Here is an 18,106-nt window from a genome sequence, read left to right on the forward strand (position 1 = left end):
ATGGAAGACTGACTGCTGGGCTCCCCTGCTACCTGCGTCAGACCAGCTGCCCACTTTCCACCTACTGCTAGTAGTTGATACATTAACTAATTACTATAGTAACTATTATTATTATTATTATTATTATTCATCATTACTTCTTTCATTATGCTTATCATTCTATAGTGATATTAGTTATGATATCATGATCATATCAGCACACCTGTGTGGTAAAACTGACAGAGCGTCCGTCTCGCTACACGGCGGCCTGCGTTTTTTTTCGGGTGGCTTTGTTTTGGAGCTTGGAGCTCCGGGCGACTGATGACAGGGTTGTGGGTTCGGTACCCGGGCTTGTCAAGCTGCCACTGTCGGGTCCTTGAGCAAGGCCCTTCACCCTGTTTGCTCTCCGGGCACCGCAGCAATGGCTGCCCACCATTCCGGGCATGTGTGCTCACAGTGACTGTGTGTTTCACTGGTGTGTATGTGTGTGCTCACAGGCCAAATTCCATCCGTGTCCAACACAAATGGTGAATATATGGTTGCCTTGTCTTGTATTTTATGAATGATTAATAAGTAGTTTGGAATAGAGGAGGATGGGTGAGTCTTGGTTTCTCGCAAGGTTTCTTCCTTCAGCTCTGAGGAAGTTTTTCCTTGCCACTGTCACCTTAGCTTTGCTCACCATGTGTTTTGTTGATATTTTGTTTCATTACAAAAATGGTTCTCCTATGCCATCCAGCACTCAAAGAACCTTTCTGAAGCACCTTCTGTAGACAGAACTATTACATGAAATTGCCTAGGTCAACTTATAGTTATTATAATGAGAGGAGCAGGTTTGAGTCGAAGGAAGACGCAAAAATAAATGTTCAGTCACTGAACTCACTATAATTACACTCTGAGCACTCAAGGAAAGAAAGCCATGATTGTTGGGACAGAACACAGAGTCTCCAAACTCATATCGATCCAATTGACGTGGATAACAGGCAAAAAGTAATTAAGCAGGAAGGGAGTCCATATTTGACTGGAATGTGCTACTCTACATTCACTGGTCTCCTCATCCGGTGACTCCGTTAATGTGGGGATTAAGTAGACCTAATTTACTTTAATGCACTTTTTACCCCTCGTTGGATCAACATTTGCTGTGAGACAACAATCAAATGGGATCACAAACATTAACCTGAACAAAGCACGGCAGGAAAACCTTCGCTTAAACATAAACGTACATCTCTACACTAATTGGATTAATGGGTCACAAAGCTGACTTGCCACAACAACAGCAGCCTCGACAACGACGTTAGAGGACAACGACAAGAAAAGGGGAGAACGTCAGCTAAATTTCTTGAGGGTCAGTTCGTATGTTGTACGCAAATCTACAAGAGCAAGCCATGCAAAGTGCAAGTGGACCAGGCTGGACATGAATTACACATATAAGGAAGATGAATAAAGAATTGGAAAGGTGGTGAAAAAGAAGAAGAAGAAGAAGAAGAGCAATGTGTTCAGGGCCAGTGAAGGTCTTCCACATTCCCTCTGACAAGGTTCACAAACATCTCCAGTTTGCTTTTTCAATGGGTTCATGCACACTTCAGCAAGATTCATGAAGGTCCAGTCTCTACAGGTATCAGTCATATGCAGTGCGCATATCAGGCTCCTCATTCCATCCAGCAGCAGGCTTGTAGATCAACTGCAGACAATCTCTCTATGGTCACCGACGAATCCTGATTCTGGGGCTTAAACCAGCCTTTTTGTAATGAATGGCTGATGCGTTCGAATCAGACAGTTAGAACCTAGGGTAGATATGCACTAATATACACCACTGCTCATTATTTACCATGCGAGGTGTTAATAAAAATTCATATCTTCTTACTAATTTAAATAAGAAGAATAAGAAAACAATGTGTTGTGTTGTACTTATGAAAAATAACATCTTGTAATTTTGAATGAGTATCTTTTTTATTAAAGATATGCTGTAATTATGAAACACAACAGCTTGTAATTATGAGCAAATGTTATGAGGTCGTAACGGTCATATGTTAGAATTACAACATGCACCGCATGTCATTACGAGATTATGTCATTAAATCAACATATGAGGTAATTATGACACGGAACAGCTTGTGATTATGAAAGAAATCTGTTTGGGCAACCAAACCGGTGAAACCATCTTTTTGACTCAAAAGCTGCAGTTGACTGAATTCATCAACAGCAGCAGAGATGGTATTTTCAAGTATTTCAAATAGTTTCCAAGAGATTCTTAAATCTCTGAATCTATACAGACTTAAAAACAATCTGACCTCTGAGACACTGCTTTATTTGTAACTGACCATGTCAATACTAACGTCATTTTATGCCGGTCTCTCTCAGAAATCTCACTTACACAATGTTCTACGTCAATCACTACACACCCTTTTTGTACGACATCTTAAGATATTATTGCTAAAAGCACCTCGTAATAAAGTCATGCTGAAGATTTTCGTTCTACTGGCAACAATAATGATAAATGAATGACTTCTTTTATTTACTTATTGTCACATGACATGAGGTTAGTGGGTTTTTTGTTGTTTTTTTAAGATAAACAGCTACAAATTCTTTGAAACCTATGAAATAGAGGAGCACTAGCATTATATTCCTATCAACATCAAATCACTCATCTACCGTATATTTAAACTGTGCTTCTGTAACAGGAACTAATGTTTGCATATCTGAACCTTTCACTTTCACCCACTTGTCAGATTTAAAAACCCAGACCTAATAACAACCCAAAGGTAGTAGTAGCTTTTGGCAGAGGTGGGTTCATGTGTCAGTAACCGTCTCTATTTGTACACCAGTTATAACTAGGAATGTCCCAATCAGAGCTATATTTTAAGGAATTGTAACATACCGGATCCTTTCACCACTGGGCTGCTGTGTTGGCAGAAATTATACAGTGAGCAAAAGAGTTAAGATAATTGTAATAAAAGATAATCTGTAGTTCAGTGTTTTGGTAGTTAAAATATCAGTATATGTATATTATATATATATATATGTATTATGCATGAAAATACACAGACAGAATCAGCTCGGTATTGGTAACAGCCTTAAGGCACTTGATCAGACCAGAGGACATTCTTAGTTATAACACATACAAAACATCCTCAAAGATATCTGAATTATTCATAATCTCTTTAAACAAACAGAGAAACATTGTTGCTCTGTAATTGATTCAGCTTACTTTGTAGCGCTCCCCATAAATGACTCCAACACTCCTAACAATGCTACCCTCTACGTCTGAAAAGGGGGTATCAGGGGAAATAGGAAAGGCACCCATATGGAATATATATGGAATATGATAATGAGTATATGGAAAAGAACCCATCAAAAAATTGTGTGTGTACATGTGCGGTGTTCCTTACTACTTACTTTTTTTGTGACCAAAAAAAGGTAACATTAAATATATTACGTAAGTAAATATTAAATATAATTACATTACAATACATTCATAGTTTAATTAATATGTGATATTGAAGTAAAACACTTTTTATAGGTTCATTAACAAAGTTTTTTTTCCCCTGTTCGAGCAGGACAGCACAAACGCCAGTATGATGGTACTGCAAAAGACCTTTACGTTACAGTCCTTTTGCACTGCTTGCTCCCGGGCCACAGAGCCTGACAAAGACGAGGGGAGCGAAAGGGCCAAACAGAGAGTGAGAAAAGGGAGCGAGAGAAAGAAAGAGATATTGAGACACAGATAATATGGATGGATGAGCCACAGGTATAATGGAACCCTGTTTTGTAACTAAAGGATATAAAATAATATTAGAACAGATCATAATAATGAACATCAAATAAACCAGTTTTCAGTTTTTAAAAATGTGATTATTTTGTAATACATGCTTCTATTTCAAAGATACTGCGCAATCCCTCACAAGCCTCCCCAAGTATATAATGAGAGACAAATAGCTTTAAAAACACTGATTTACTAATAACTAGGGTTGTAATGGTAAGAGATTTTAAATAGTATGATAACCATCTCAGAAACAACCAAGGTTTATGCCATCACTGTACAGCGTTTCACAGAGAGAATGACCCGTAAAGGAATAAAAACTTTATAAAATGTGTATCTATTTTATAATGGAATTATATGTAAAAAGTCTAATTTTTGATAAACAATCAATGTTATAAATTTTATTATAGACATGTTTTTATTTATTAATTTATTTGCTTTTTTAAAAATTGGTGGGAATCTATTTGATTGCATCTTTTTTTAATACTGGTATTAAGGACAACTTTCCCACCTAATGGTTAGATCTGACTACTTTTAGCTCTGTAATTTTCTAAATGTTGATGGTAGAGGTGTTTTTTTAGTTAGTTTAGTTTAGTGGTCAACGTTTTACACATTAAACCCTCAGTGGTATAAAGCCCAGTTGCTCAAACGCTGTATTGTTGCTCTGCTAGAACTTGAGTTCACAGTCCTCTCATTCAAAATCTTTTAAAGCAACACCATAAGCAGACTGGACTCACTGGACAGAGTTAGGATAAACCAAAAAGCCACAAACTAACCAAAGCAAGAGGTGGACATAATGAAGAAGAGGCTATCGAATTCCTGAAATTCATGTTACTAAATTATTTAGAATTGGGAAAATTATTCTGCACAGTCCAAATTTCAGAAAATATGACAAGCATAATCGATCAAAACAAATGAAGTATTTAACTTTAGCGGTTGACCGCTCTAGTTTCCATGGCATCACTTTCCACCTTCCTTCCTCAGAGTCTGAAGGACCCAAGACACTGAAATTAGGCCACATCACCTATAACTGAGGTCCTATCTAACATGGCTAAATTGCTCTGTGTTGGCAGCTGTTTTAGCTCATTTTGAATTAAACATGCATATTTCTATGACAAAAACAAATAGTATTTTAAAAGACTGAAAACTGGTTTTCCTTAAATAAAGGAAGCACACTGCCTTCGAGTTTATCTTTACCAAATTTTCTCCAATATTCGTTCAAAGACGCCCGACCTCCCCCCACCTTTACCTGCACTGCGAACAGGGTTCCACCACATCAGTGAGTCACGGGTTGAGTAAAGGTGAGCGGCTCTCTAGTTATTGGCTTTAGATTAATGACAATTTTCTGTTGGGTTGAGTCTTCCCCTCCCCTTTCTAAAGGCAGGTGAACAGTGGGTGAGTGAGTGAGTGAGTGAGAGAGAGAGAGAAAGAGAGGGAGGGAGACGGAGCTGGATGGAAAGAGTAGGTACAGACCTCTTCCTCCTCAATTCGAGCAGGCTCAATCAGCAGATTATTGACTTGATCAAATGACACCCCCTGTTAGGACAGGAACCAGCAAGAGGGCATGCGGATTAGTGAGGCAAAAAAATTAAAATGAGGAATTAAAAAAAATAAATAAATCATCTGCACTCGCTTCCTCCAGGACAAACCCAGAAATTAACCAACAAACAAACAAAAGAATGAATGAGTGGAAAATAAAACCCCACACAGAAACACACACATACACACACACTTCATAAAAGTACATTCAGACTCCGTAGCCACCCCAAACACATACACACACTCGCACATGTAAGTGAGCATCGTGGAAGCCTTATGACAAGGACATTTAGTCCTGAAGTTACAGGAAACAGATGGAAGACAGACAGCTTACCTATTTGTGACTTAGAGCTGTCAGCCAACCAGTCAGTTATATCATAATCAATAAAACATCTGGTCTGACCCTTATTATTATTATTATCATTATTATCATTAACAGAAGGACCTTACTGGCACAGTAAATGCCTATATACGATCAAGCAGACAGATCAGGATTCAATTACGTTGAACTGCTTTACTAAACTGTACAGAGAAAATACAGTGGCATGCATAAGTTTGAGCACCCCTCGTCAAATTTCATGTTACTGTAGATAGTTTAGAGAGTGAGCTCATTTTCAAACACTTAAAAATTCAACAAAAAAAAAAAAGAAAGAAAGAAGAAAGGGAGAAACTAGGCACCCTAGCAACACCCCCTTGACAATGGTACTTTATTTTGTGAAGACGATGCAGGGATGAATGTTAATATTAGAAACAACAAAATATAAAAAAATGAAAGCACAGATGTTATAAAGCAGAAGCGGCTGTGCTGTTTTTTATGATAACAATCTCGAGAGTTTTACTGCTTTTATAAAACAGCTGGGAAAATAACTAAAGTCAGAAATAAATAAACTGAGTTTAATATATTTAACGTTAGCATTTCTTTCCGTTCTTTGTGATCGTGTGTTTTTGTCTTAATCCACTTAGTTTCGCAGTGGGTCAGTCGTGTTTTCTGGGCTTCTAGTCGTGCTGTTGATGACAGGGTTGCGGGTTCGATACTTGGGCTCTGCAAGCTGCCACTGTTGGGCCCTTGAGCAAGGCCCTTTACCCTCCCTGCTCTCCGGGTGCCGCAGCAAAGGCCGCTCACTGGTCTGGGCACGTGTGCTCATGGTCACTGTGTGTGTATGTGAGTGTCGCTCACTGCACGGATGGGTTAAAGGCGGAGGCCAAATTCCATCCGTGTCCAACAGTAATGGTGTACACGGTTGTCCCTTTTTCAGTATAAAACTGATAATCTTGCTTAAAATGTTGGAGTGTTTCATCTTTCACTATTAGATCATCTCTACTTGTGTAACCATTCACAGTAACACAATCTGACCCAAAACGTTTACATGCCACAGTATATATAGTCCATACACATCTATATGTATGCAACAGCCACAGTAAGTGACCTAAAGAGAGGTTTCCCATGCCAGCAGTGTTGGTAAACACTGTAGACATCCTCGGGTTGGTATTACTTAGTTGGATTTTCTATCTCGTCGACTCACAGGGCGGTGTGTGTAATCAAACACAGGGCAAGCAAGCAAATGTAAACACTACTGCACGGACACAGCAGACACCATGTTCCCACACACCAGCATCACTCCTATTTGGTTCACACAGAAACACACACTCTCAAACATTCCTAAATCACTCCATTTCAGCCACGGAGACTCCATGCACGCAATCTCTCACACACACACACACACACACACACACACACACACACACACACACACACACACACACACACACACACACACACACACACACACACAGGGTCACTGATCCCAGTTGGTTTGAGAATAGTACTGCTTAAATAAATAAAATCTCACAGATGGCACTTAAGCTTAAGTATTACTTCAATTCACTAAACATTTGTGTTCAGCAGAGCTCATGCAAATCTCCAGCTGCTGCATGAAATCCTACAGCTGATTCAGAAAGCACGGGGGGGCGGGAACACTACGGAAACTGACCGTAGATCCCCACTTGTAGACTGTAGGGCTGTGGTGTTATGGTAAAATATATATTTGAAGACATTTTCATGATGCACAGTATTTATCACGATATTCTGACACAAAACGCACCAGATTCTAAAAACTGCAATTTAAAAATTCTCCCTTACCCAGCGTAGTGATCTTAATTCAAATTTTACTGCAGTTTACTGCAGGACTAATTATGCTCTATATAATGAAACATGCCGTTGGTCAGGGTTTTTCTAAACACAAAATGAGGCACGATATTCTCAGAAAAGCTTATTTATCATGATGTGCTAAAGTATTGTCAAATCACCCACCTCTAGATGATGTATAAGACAGAGGTGGGCAAAATGACGTGACTCACAGCCCCCTTTTCTGAGCGTATCATGCTTATCAGGAGTAATTAACAACAACAACAAAAAAATAATAATAATAATAATAAAAATAAATAAACAATATATATATATATATATATATATATATATATATATATATATATATATATATATATATATATATATATATATAATAAATAAATAAATAAATAAATTCAGCCCACAAGCAGCAACAGGCTCTGCTAGCCCTTGTCAGTGCTGGTGAAACGTTAAAACGCTGCAGCAACTTCTGAAGAATTGCTGTTGGAAACACTGGAAAGCAGCACCTCCAAGTTCCTACGTCAATGAGGCCAAGCACACATCACAAAGGAAAGCACTGACTTATTTTTTTTCACCAGTAAGACTAGTGAAGAAAGTCAAATCTAGGAAAAGAAGTGAGCAGGTGCTAGGCTAATGCTTCCTCATGAAAACGTCTTCGAATATCATATTTTTACAATAACACGACCCCTAGAATTTCCTTCAAAAAAGCCTAAATAGTTTTTCTTCATAGTTTTTGACACTGATACCAGTGGACAAAACAGATGGGATCAGGGAGCCAGTGAGTTTTAGCACAAAGTTCTGGAGGAAAAAGGAAAATTAAACAACACACACAAAAACAGCTCAGTGAAGCATCATGGATTAATTAATTGGGTGTGATCAGAAAATTAAACATCAGTGATCAACTTTTTGAGACGATTCGAGAAATGAGTTGCCTTTCACCCTCTCGCACCCACTCTCACACACGACACTGTGGAGAAAGCTGGCAAAAGAAGACAGTGTGATCATCTGGACAGCAGTAAAAGACGGCAAATAATGATGAGAAGCAGAGCATGGGGTGGGCGGAGGCAGTGCTCAAAAGGGGGCGTGGTGAGGTGTCAAGGGAGGGCGAGTGTGTGTGGAACTAAAAGGGGTGGGGTAAAATAAAGGAAGGGGCCTTTTGTCATTTGACATCCCTGTCTAGCATTGAGCTACGGAGATCTCATGTCAGTACGTCGCCAAGCCTGTTGCGCTATGGTTCCTCACACCTCATACAGCTCATAGGGACACCCTATACAGGCAACATAGCCACATCAACCTGCAAACAACCGGCATGGAATGAACAGATGCATGCTTTAAAAAGACTGGATGCAAACAACTATCAATGTAATATATGGTCACGGTCCCGCAAAAACCTTGTATCTGTAAGGGAAAAATCTTCTTAAAATTCTATGGATTTTATTCCAGGTCATTTTGGAGCATTTCTATTGGTCACAAAACCAAATCATGGCACAATGTAAGGAACAACTATAGCTTTCACACGGTGCCAAAAAGTAAAAGAGCGTAAAATACGAGATACAAGATACAAGGTTTCTGCATAACTGCGACGATGCGCACCCTTAAAGCAACAGATCAGCAAAAAAGACGAATTTATCGTTTTCTCCTCACCCAAACGTCAATCAGGCAAGACCAGTTTGGTGTCTGAAATGAGCTTGTTCTTTCAGTTTTGCACAGGAGCTACAAAGCTAACATTGCTCACAAGCAATGGATGTTTACACTAGAAGACAATACGACTTCTGAGTCGCTACCTCAGTGGTTTATCATGGCTGCAAGGTCTCAAAATTCATAAAATCAATATGATACAATTTAGCACTGTCTCTTGAATCAATACACATTTGGAAACAGCACAAACAGAGTGCCTAATGATCTGTTTAACAGATTTCAAAGGACAACAGGGCTGTCAAAGTTTTTATTCGAAATCCAGACAACTTTGGAGCAATTCTATTGGTCCATTCATCATGAAATTCTGATGTCAAACTTAAGCCAAATTTTTTTTTGGGAGAATGACATACCATCATCCATAACAACTGACTGGACAACAGCACAGACAAAAACACAGGCATCATTACGGCATACTTCTACGTCTAAACTTTAGACACCAAGTGTCTTGGCTGATCGACCACCAATCAGGAAAGAGGAAAACAGTGAGTAAACGTCATCAAAATACTGATCTTAAGTCCTCACGGGACACCGCGCACTCAGCTGACTCAACCCCTCAGAACCTCATCAACCTCATTCAATCTAATACTCCCCCATCTCGCCAGCCAGCCATCGCTCTCTCATCTGGATAACCCTACTCCCCCCTCCGCTCTACTCCGCTTCGGCTTGGCCTTACCTTCACCGGCTGAGGCGAGGAGTTCACCTGAGTCAGCCTGCTGTCCTCCAGCTCAGCCGCTTCCAGTCTCTGAAGTAGAGGGGTGTTGACCGTCACCACGTCCTCGTCCTCGTCCTCTTCGTCCTCGTCCTCATCTCTCTCGTCCTCTGCCGCGCGGGCAGACGGAGGAAGGCCGTCGGTGCTGAAGCCCTGAAGCAGGGCGGCCACTGTCTCCGGCTTGGGCAGCTTGGTGATTTTGAAGTGCTTCTTGTAGTGTGGCGTGTCTTTGCGGATGAGCCGCTGTTTCTCGGCTGGGAAGGGGGGCGGCCGGGAATCCTCGTCGCTCCGGTTGCCACCCTCCTCATCATCCACGTCATCGTCGTCCTCATCCTCCTCATCGCCACCACGGATGATCGGTTCCTCAGCAAAGTGCACAGTGGGCTAGTGGAAGGGGCAATAGAAGTTATTTAGACAGTTAGACCAAGTTATTTATTCTATGATATTCTTTCTATTAAAAATATGAAAACTAACAGCAGTTAAATGAGACCACACAGAGCTGCTGCGGAGATTTTCATTTCACTACTCAACAGATGCTATGCTAAATGGTAAACCGAGCAAGCAAGGACAGCACAATGGAGCTGGCTATAATGCTAGAGTTTGCCAAGCATGTTTACTCACTTTTGGGAGCAAAAGCAATGGCTGAGACGTTAAAATCATGGCTTGAAGGCTAAAAATGACTACTGCTGACTATTCAGCAGAATACATTCTTCAAGGTTACCTCAATATATTCCACCTCCATCTCATCAAGCTCCTCCTCCTCTTGCTCTTGCTCATGTTTGTCATTAAGCTCCACCCCAATAAAGTTGACTGCACGTTTCTCATTGTGAGAGTTGGCTGAGGCGGTGCTGTTGGAGGCCTGGGAGTCATGGCTCTGGTTGGACAGATCACTCAGTCGTTTCTCCTGTGAACAAAGCAAACAACTCAAAAAGGTCAGAAGAAGCCCTCAGACCTTCAGTAGCACACAAACCATCCAAACTGAAGTAAAACAATAACACTGTTGGAAAAGCACATGCTATGGAAATCAAATCTGAGATACAAGTACAAGCCTTGCATCTTTAAATAACATTACATTTAAATAACAAAAAATGTAAACAAATCCTAAATGTAGAAGAAATATGTTCTGCATAAAACAACACGTGCATCTCAAGTGCAGGTCTGTAACGCTGAGTGCATCATGCTGTACAGAAAAATAAAGTGATTGCGTAAGGCAGCGCTGAAAGACGTTAGAAAGCCAATAAAGAGGGATGGGAGGATTTTGTGAAAAGGTGAGCGAGAGTTGAGTCATGCCTAGGTGGCCTCAATGCTGAGTAACCTTGAGTGTCCATTGAGGATGCGCAAGAATGTCAGCAGAATCAGAGAATGTGTATGTATACGGTGCCCTTCAAAAGTCTTGTCATAATAAAGTCAAAACGTGTGTTTTTGCTTGAAGGAACATCAATTAAAGATGACTGAGTCAAAAGTACATAATGGGATCTTTTATTTTTGCTTCTAGGAGAGATTTTTATGTCCCCGGTTTCTGCATTTTTTATGAAAGAAAAGAACAAAGTTGTGGGACAGAGGGCATTGGCTTAAGCAAATGAGGAAAACAATGTGGACACCTCATCATTAGCAACAAGCAAAGACTACATGAACGGCTTTAAAACATTAGATTTGGAAATGTCCAAAAATGCACTGTATTAAGACTGCAATGAAAAAATTACTTGGTCAACTAAAAGGTTGATGTGGCCAGAGCCACATCAACCAACAAAGCATTTATCATTGTCTTCATTGTTCATTAGCAAATTTATAAAACAGCCTTATAGCTACATAAGAGTTATTTGGCAATAACTGATTATTCATTTAAAAAGCAATAGACAGACTATCAAAATAGTCGTTTGTTGCAGCCCTACTACTGAGACTGCCTCATAAGCAGTTCCTCATTTTCACTCCAAACTGCCTGTGTAACACAAAAGAACTGAAGTGCCCCAGCTTTGAATGTCTCCACAGCAAGAATCCATCCAGATACACACCTCCTTGTCTGGGGACTCGAGGTCATCATCTGGCTTGGATGTGTAGGCCTCATTTCGCCTAGCTTCGATCACATTCTTCATCACCTTCAGCTCGCTGGGGTGAGGGGTGGCTCGTCTCTGGAGACCCTGCTGGTTCAGATAAAGCAAAACCCCAAATTAGTCTGCAATTAACAACACACACAATAAAATAGTAAAAAGCATTAAAAGACCTCAAAAGATCAACTGCAGATCTGGGTAGAGACACCAAGTAGAAAAATCACATCAGTTACTTCTAAGAGAGGCTAAAAGCTAATGGCAGGTGAGCGAAACAGACACAGATGCAGTTATTCAGCGCAAGGAAACCTCTGGAGTGGCTAAAGCTAAGCGCTAAAGCTAAGATGACCGAAGCGGTTATCCGACACGAGAAAGGCTTTGGAGAAGCTGAAAAGACTAAAAGGCAGCACTAGGCCAACCAGATACAGTCTCATCAGCTAGCTCACTGCTGTATGGACACCAAGAAGACCCAGAGAGGACAGCAACACAATCCAATAAGACTCTTGTTGCAGTACGAAGCTATGCTAGGCTAGGCTGTGCTACACAGCCAACATCACATACTATTTACACACCAAAAAATAACTTGCATAATGAGTCATTACTCATCTCCACATATGCACATACACTATATGTCCAAATGTTTGTGGACAGCCTTCCTTATGAACACACTCAGCTACTGTAAGTTGCAGCCCACTGTTGACGCACACACACACCTAGCTTGTCCAGTCCCTGTAGACAAGTATTGCCAATAGAATAGGAATCTCTGGAGCAGATAAACATGAACCTATTGGAACGATGCCAAATGCCAGGCATGGGCTAGAGGGGCACAAAGCCTCGAGCTTCGAGCTGTGGAGCAGTGGAACTGTTCTCTCTGGAAAGATGGTGGTGCTTCATCCAATACTTTTAACATGAGATGGGATGAGGTGGGGTGGACATCATTCACTATTCCTGACCTCACTAACGCTAGTCACTGAATTCAATCAAATCCTCACAGATTTCAAATCCTTTCCTCAACAGTAGAGACAGACACTCCAACCAAACTACCCCTGACTTTGGAAGGAACAATGACTGAGCAGGTGTCCCAATACTTATGTCTGTATAGTGTACACACTGCGTCTTACCCTTCGCTCTGCAGACTCCTCATCCTCCTCTTCAGGCTTGGCCTCCTCCTGGAACTGGATGACTGACACTCTGTTCAGATTAGTGTCTGTGGGCCAACTCTCATCCACGCTGCTCTGCAGCAGGTTCTCTGAAGAGACACAGTCACTTGATAGTCAGATAAACGTTTAATTCTTTCAGTCACAGCATTGGCAGAGCAATTACACAAAAGAAACAGAAGCAGTGGCTTAACAAGCCAGCACAGGGTTGATGGCTCAGGAAAAACAAATTGAGAAAGAATGCGGCAGGCCTCACCTAAGCTGGGTGTTGGTTGTTGCGGGAGCAGATAGCAGGTGAGGACTTTCTCGCCTGTGCGCTCGTCATCCTCCGTCTGAAACTTCAGCATGGGCTGGGACTGGTTTTCCGCCAGCCACATGGCCTTCAGGTTTAGATTAGCCAGAGCGAAGGGCAAGTTTTGTAGCCTATAAGGTAGAAAGCAGGGGTGAGCAAAAGAAAGGAACCTGAGGCACTAAAGTGAATGCTTTCAGGTGTATAGCGCTCACCTGTTTCCCGCCACGTCCAGCACATGCAGCTCAGTGGCGTTGGCGAGCTCAGCAGGCAGCTTGCCCACGCGGTTATCTCTAAGTGAGAGCACGTTCAGACTGGCACAGCCCCCCAGCTCTGCTGGCACGCTGCTCACACGGTTACGGTCCACATTCAGATTGGTCAACTTCTTCAGCTTCCCCAGGGAGCGAGGGAGAGACTGCAGGGGGCAAGGTGTAGGTGGTCAACTGTTATCCAACAGAGCTACTGCATTTTGTTGGCTAAACATCTCAGTAGCATGTTTACTAAGGAGGACTGTCCAGGGTTCTCCTTTCTGAAAACATTTCCCAGGACACTTTCCATACATTACATACCTACAATAGTATTAAAAAACTCTCTACCCAACAAACATTCCCAGGACAATTTTTGAAATTCTCATTTTTCAAGAGTTTCCATGACTGGAAAAATATTGTTTTAATTTCCAGGTTTTCCAGATTTTCCAGGACACATAAGAACCCTGTTATCATTGAAGAAACTTCAGTGTCCAGTTTGGTACCTGTAGGAGATTCTCGGTCAGCATAAGTTCTGTGAGGTTCTCGCATTCTCCAATGGAGTCCGTCAAATGTACCAGGCGATTTTGGTCCACTTTGAAAATGGACAACTGCTTCAAGGAGCCTGTATCAAAAGGTGAGATGCACACGGTTAGCAGTAGCACCAAAATCCCAGCATGCTCAGCAGTGAAATGTAAAGCAAGCAATGCCTGCGACTAGAATCATTCAAGTCAACTGCCACAAGAGGGCAGCGCAGCAACTACGAAAATGAAAACATCCCCTTCCCTTTCCACTGGTTGTACAGTGAGGCAGCAGGAAAGCATGTGATTTGCTGGAGACATTTACATGACCACACATGCACTGACTTACAAAGCCAGTATTTGGCCGTGGCTTGCCAATGAGAGACTATTTGTGTGTGAAGCTAAACTATGAGGATAATTTACTTCAAAATTGACTTTACATCTGGGTGGAGGGTTCCAAAGATTTTTATTTAATGCATTTAGCAGAAGATCTTACAAAAGTGCTTCCCTGTTTTCTGAGAAAACATCTATAGGTAGTGTGTATAGGCTAGAATCCAAAAAAGAGACCTCAAGCCAGATGCTGCCAAATACAAAGACCACAAGTACATCTCTTAAATCATTAGTAAAACGCTTATAATCTTACCGATACTGTCGGGCACAACATCCAGGAGGTTCTGTGAGAGAAGCAGGTCAGTGAGGGCAATGAGGCCGCTGATCTCAGAGGGCAACTCTGTGAGCCGGTTCTCTGACACATCCAGACAAACGAGCCGCCGCAGATTTCCCAGCTCCTGTCAAAGAGAAGGGCCAGCTTAGAAACCCCCTGCATTACCGGACTGAATGATAATGTAAAACAGAGTCCATAGAGTTGTTTTGTTTTTTATATAATAATTAAACTACGCCACGCAAGATAAGAGTAGTAATACATGCTTGTAAAATCTTGATCAATCTGGCAACTGGCAAACCATCAGGCAGGTGTGGAGTGTACTCACTGGAGGTAGCGAAGATAGCTGGTTCCTGTCCAACCACAGCTCCCGAAGGTTAGGCAGTGCCCCCAACGTGTCCGGCTGAGAGGAAGAGAGACGGTTAAACAAGGCAAAGTGTGAAGGAAAAACAACTAAGACATAAACACAGCATGTGCCCAGGTTTAATAAAAGTACTGAGGATAATAGGGGCACTGAGACACACGCCATCAGCATGTAAAGTGACTCCAACAGTTCTGAAACAAGTGTACTGCTATACATCCTCAGAATTACCATTGTAAACTAAACGTCCTAATTACCATCCCATTTTTAGGTCAAATAATAAATAAGAGCACACAGTTTAGACTTCGAAACATCAAGCTTCTGCAAAAAGTATCGTTTTAAAATGTATGATGTCATTAACCAGTGGCTCCCAAAGCCAGTCTTGATATCAAGCCAGCATTCAAATGTAGTACCATCACATGTCATAAGTCCTTTAGGATGTTCACACTGGAAAAAGTCAAATTCAACATAACCACAAATTAAAGTACATAGATAAATAATTTAAAAATTTAAATAGGGGAATAGCAGGGGAAAAACGCTATATGGACAAAAGTATAGGGACACCCACTCCTTCATTGTTGCTTCTGAAATCAAGGGTATTTAAAAAAAAAAAAAAAAAAGCTTATCCTGCTCTTGGAGTAAAAAGAAGGCATTCTCCTAGATATTTGGAGCATTACTGTATGAATTTGCTTGCATTCAGCAAAAAGAGAGTTAGTGAGGACATGATGTTGGACGGATAATCACCACCCCACCTCATCCTCAACTACCCAACCCATCCTAAAAGTTCTCTCCAGAGAACACAGTTCCACTCTCTGCACCACAGAGAGTCCCTTTTCCCTATTCTATTAGCAGTACCTCTCTAAAGGGACTGGACAAGCTGTGTGTGAGCATTTGCACATCGGTATCAGCAATGGTTGCAATATAATGTTCGATTTGAAAGGTTTGTTGTAGACATATACTCTATGTCCAAATGTTTGTGGACACACATTCTAACCCCCTCAGCCACTTCAACACATAACTCCAATGATCAACCCTTCTCATTTCTTAAGGAAGGATTTTATAGACATACTGCCTACCCTATATTTAAGGTAAACTGTTTACTTGCCGGTTTGGTCCCTAGTATAATTAGTATATTTATTTAAAATCAGCAACCTCTACACACTTGATTATAATGAAAGTGTTTCAATTCTACCATTGCTGGTATCACTACCTGAAACATACAGCACTTCCTGCAAACTGCTTGTTTACCATTAAGGACTCTTAGGACGAGATCCGATAACCCACTTGGCTCAGTGTATGAGCAGTTGTTAATCCAGTTAATGCTTTGAATCAGATGAGGGAAATGTTAGATAAGGGTGAAGCATTGTCATGTGCGGTGTGGGGTCCTCAGGTCTGGGATGATAAATAATTATCTCATCAATGAAGCAAACAAACAAAAATAATCAGGCCAGCATTAATCAGAACTGCATGGTATCAATATCCTCAGTTCTGTTAGGTGTGATCGTGATGGATGTTGTATACAAAAGGGAATTATGGGTAGGGAGTTGCAATTACATCATCAGCATTGCCTGGGCGACGCCTTTGTGTGATCCCGTATTGTTTACCCAGTCCCACTGAGACAACTACTGGGTGTTGCCATGACGGCGTGAAAAGAGATTTAAGAGGAACGCAAAGAGAGGGAAAAAAAAAAAGAAAAGAAAAGAAAGAAAAGAAAACAAATGTGTATGAGGATTGGGTGAGGTGTGTGTGTGCTGCTGCTGGTTCTTACCAATACTTCCAGTTGATTGCTGCCCAAATCTAGCTGTTCCAGTTTAACCAGGAAAGACAGAGATCTGCAAGGAGTCACACAGAGAGCAAAAAATGAAAACGCACAGGTGCACACAGTCTGAGCATGTTAACAACAACCTCGGTTTGGTGTGCCTGTGTGTGTGTGTGTGTGTGTGTGTGTGTGTGTGTGTGTGTGTGTGTGTGTGGACTTACGTGGGTAAAGACTTCAGTAGATTCTCCCTCAGCTCCAGAGTTACCAGGTTAGCCAAGCTAGGAAGAATAAAACACCAGAAATTAAAGGGAAAACTAATGGAGAGTGTAAAGAGAAGGGTGGAAGTCAGATGGTGGGATTATGCCGTGGCAGTTGGTCTGGAAGAGTAAGGGGCTCCTCCATCTGTATGAACACCACTTGGTGCCAAAACTAGAGCTTGTGCGCATGTACGTGTGTGTTGACATGGCAATGATGCTAAAAACACCCCATAATTTAATTCAAAGAGCTGTTCTCTAGCTTTTCTTGGTGTGTATGTACACTCACTTTCCTATGTCGTTCGGTAGTGACTGTAGTGACACATCATTGAGTGCAAGGTGGGCTAGTGCTCTAAGCTGTGTAAACCCGTCAGGCAATCTGGAGAAAGAAAGAAAGAAAGAAAGAAAGAAAGAAAGAAAGAAAGAAAGAAAGAAAGAAAGAAAGAAAGAAAGAAAGAAAGAAAGAAAGACAGACAGACAGACAGACAGACAGACAGAAAGAAAAATGGGCATTAATACATTTGAACTGCTTCGTTTCTTAGTGGAAGTGCAGCACCTGATTGGAACACATAAAAAGACAAGTATCACACACTGATATACCATGTGCCGAAAAGTTTGTGGACACTCCCTTTTTACTAGTAAATTCAGCTACCTTAAAACACACAGACACCCTATGTCTAAATGTTTGTGGACACCCATTCTAATGGATGCATTCAGCTGCTTTAAGTTGCACCCATTGCTGACACCGACGCTCAAATCCACACATACAGCTGTTTAGGCTTTGTAGAGAAGTATTGCCAATAGAATAAAGAATAGGCAGTGGTGGTTCAGCGGTTAGAGCGCCGGGATATCAATAACAGGGTTGTGGGTTCGATTAAATGCGGAGGACACATTTCGCTGTACAGTGTACAGTGACAAATACAGGCAAGTTTACCTTTACCTTTTACCTAGAATAGGACCCTCTGGAGCAAATGAACGTGAAC

The 18,106-nt window shown here is 41.3% G+C and overlaps 1 protein-coding gene across 15 annotated transcripts in view; it reads right to left on the bottom strand.

The window, feature by feature from the left end:
• scrib (scribble planar cell polarity protein) overlaps positions 1 to 18,106 on the bottom strand; it is a 90,450-nt gene that overhangs the window by 31,489 nt on the left and 40,855 nt on the right. For 13 of the 15 annotated variants that reach the window (XM_072688084.1, XM_072688073.1, XM_072688071.1 and 10 more), the window contains exons 4-16: positions 17,413 to 17,502; positions 17,091 to 17,147; positions 16,879 to 16,942; positions 15,078 to 15,152; positions 14,732 to 14,876; positions 14,074 to 14,192; positions 13,538 to 13,737; positions 13,290 to 13,456; positions 12,998 to 13,125; positions 11,844 to 11,972; positions 10,553 to 10,735; positions 9,796 to 10,215; positions 5,210 to 5,272 (exon numbers count right to left, since the gene is read on the bottom strand). In XM_072688084.1, coding sequence (XP_072544185.1) covers positions 5,210 to 5,272; positions 9,796 to 10,215; positions 10,553 to 10,735; positions 11,844 to 11,972; positions 12,998 to 13,125; positions 13,290 to 13,456; positions 13,538 to 13,737; positions 14,074 to 14,192; positions 14,732 to 14,876; positions 15,078 to 15,152; positions 16,879 to 16,942; positions 17,091 to 17,147; positions 17,413 to 17,502 — 1,840 coding nt within the window. The remainder of the gene's footprint in view (positions 1 to 5,209; positions 5,273 to 9,795; positions 10,216 to 10,552; positions 10,736 to 11,843; positions 11,973 to 12,997; positions 13,126 to 13,289; positions 13,457 to 13,537; positions 13,738 to 14,073; positions 14,193 to 14,731; positions 14,877 to 15,077; positions 15,153 to 16,878; positions 16,943 to 17,090; positions 17,148 to 17,412; positions 17,503 to 18,106) is intronic. The other 2 variants (XM_072688070.1, XM_072688074.1) reach the window with 2 other exon arrangements.

Source organism: Salminus brasiliensis, chromosome 9 (genome assembly GCF_030463535.1).
Source record: "Salminus brasiliensis chromosome 9, fSalBra1.hap2, whole genome shotgun sequence".
Lineage (NCBI taxonomy): Eukaryota > Metazoa > Chordata > Actinopteri > Characiformes > Bryconidae > Salminus > Salminus brasiliensis.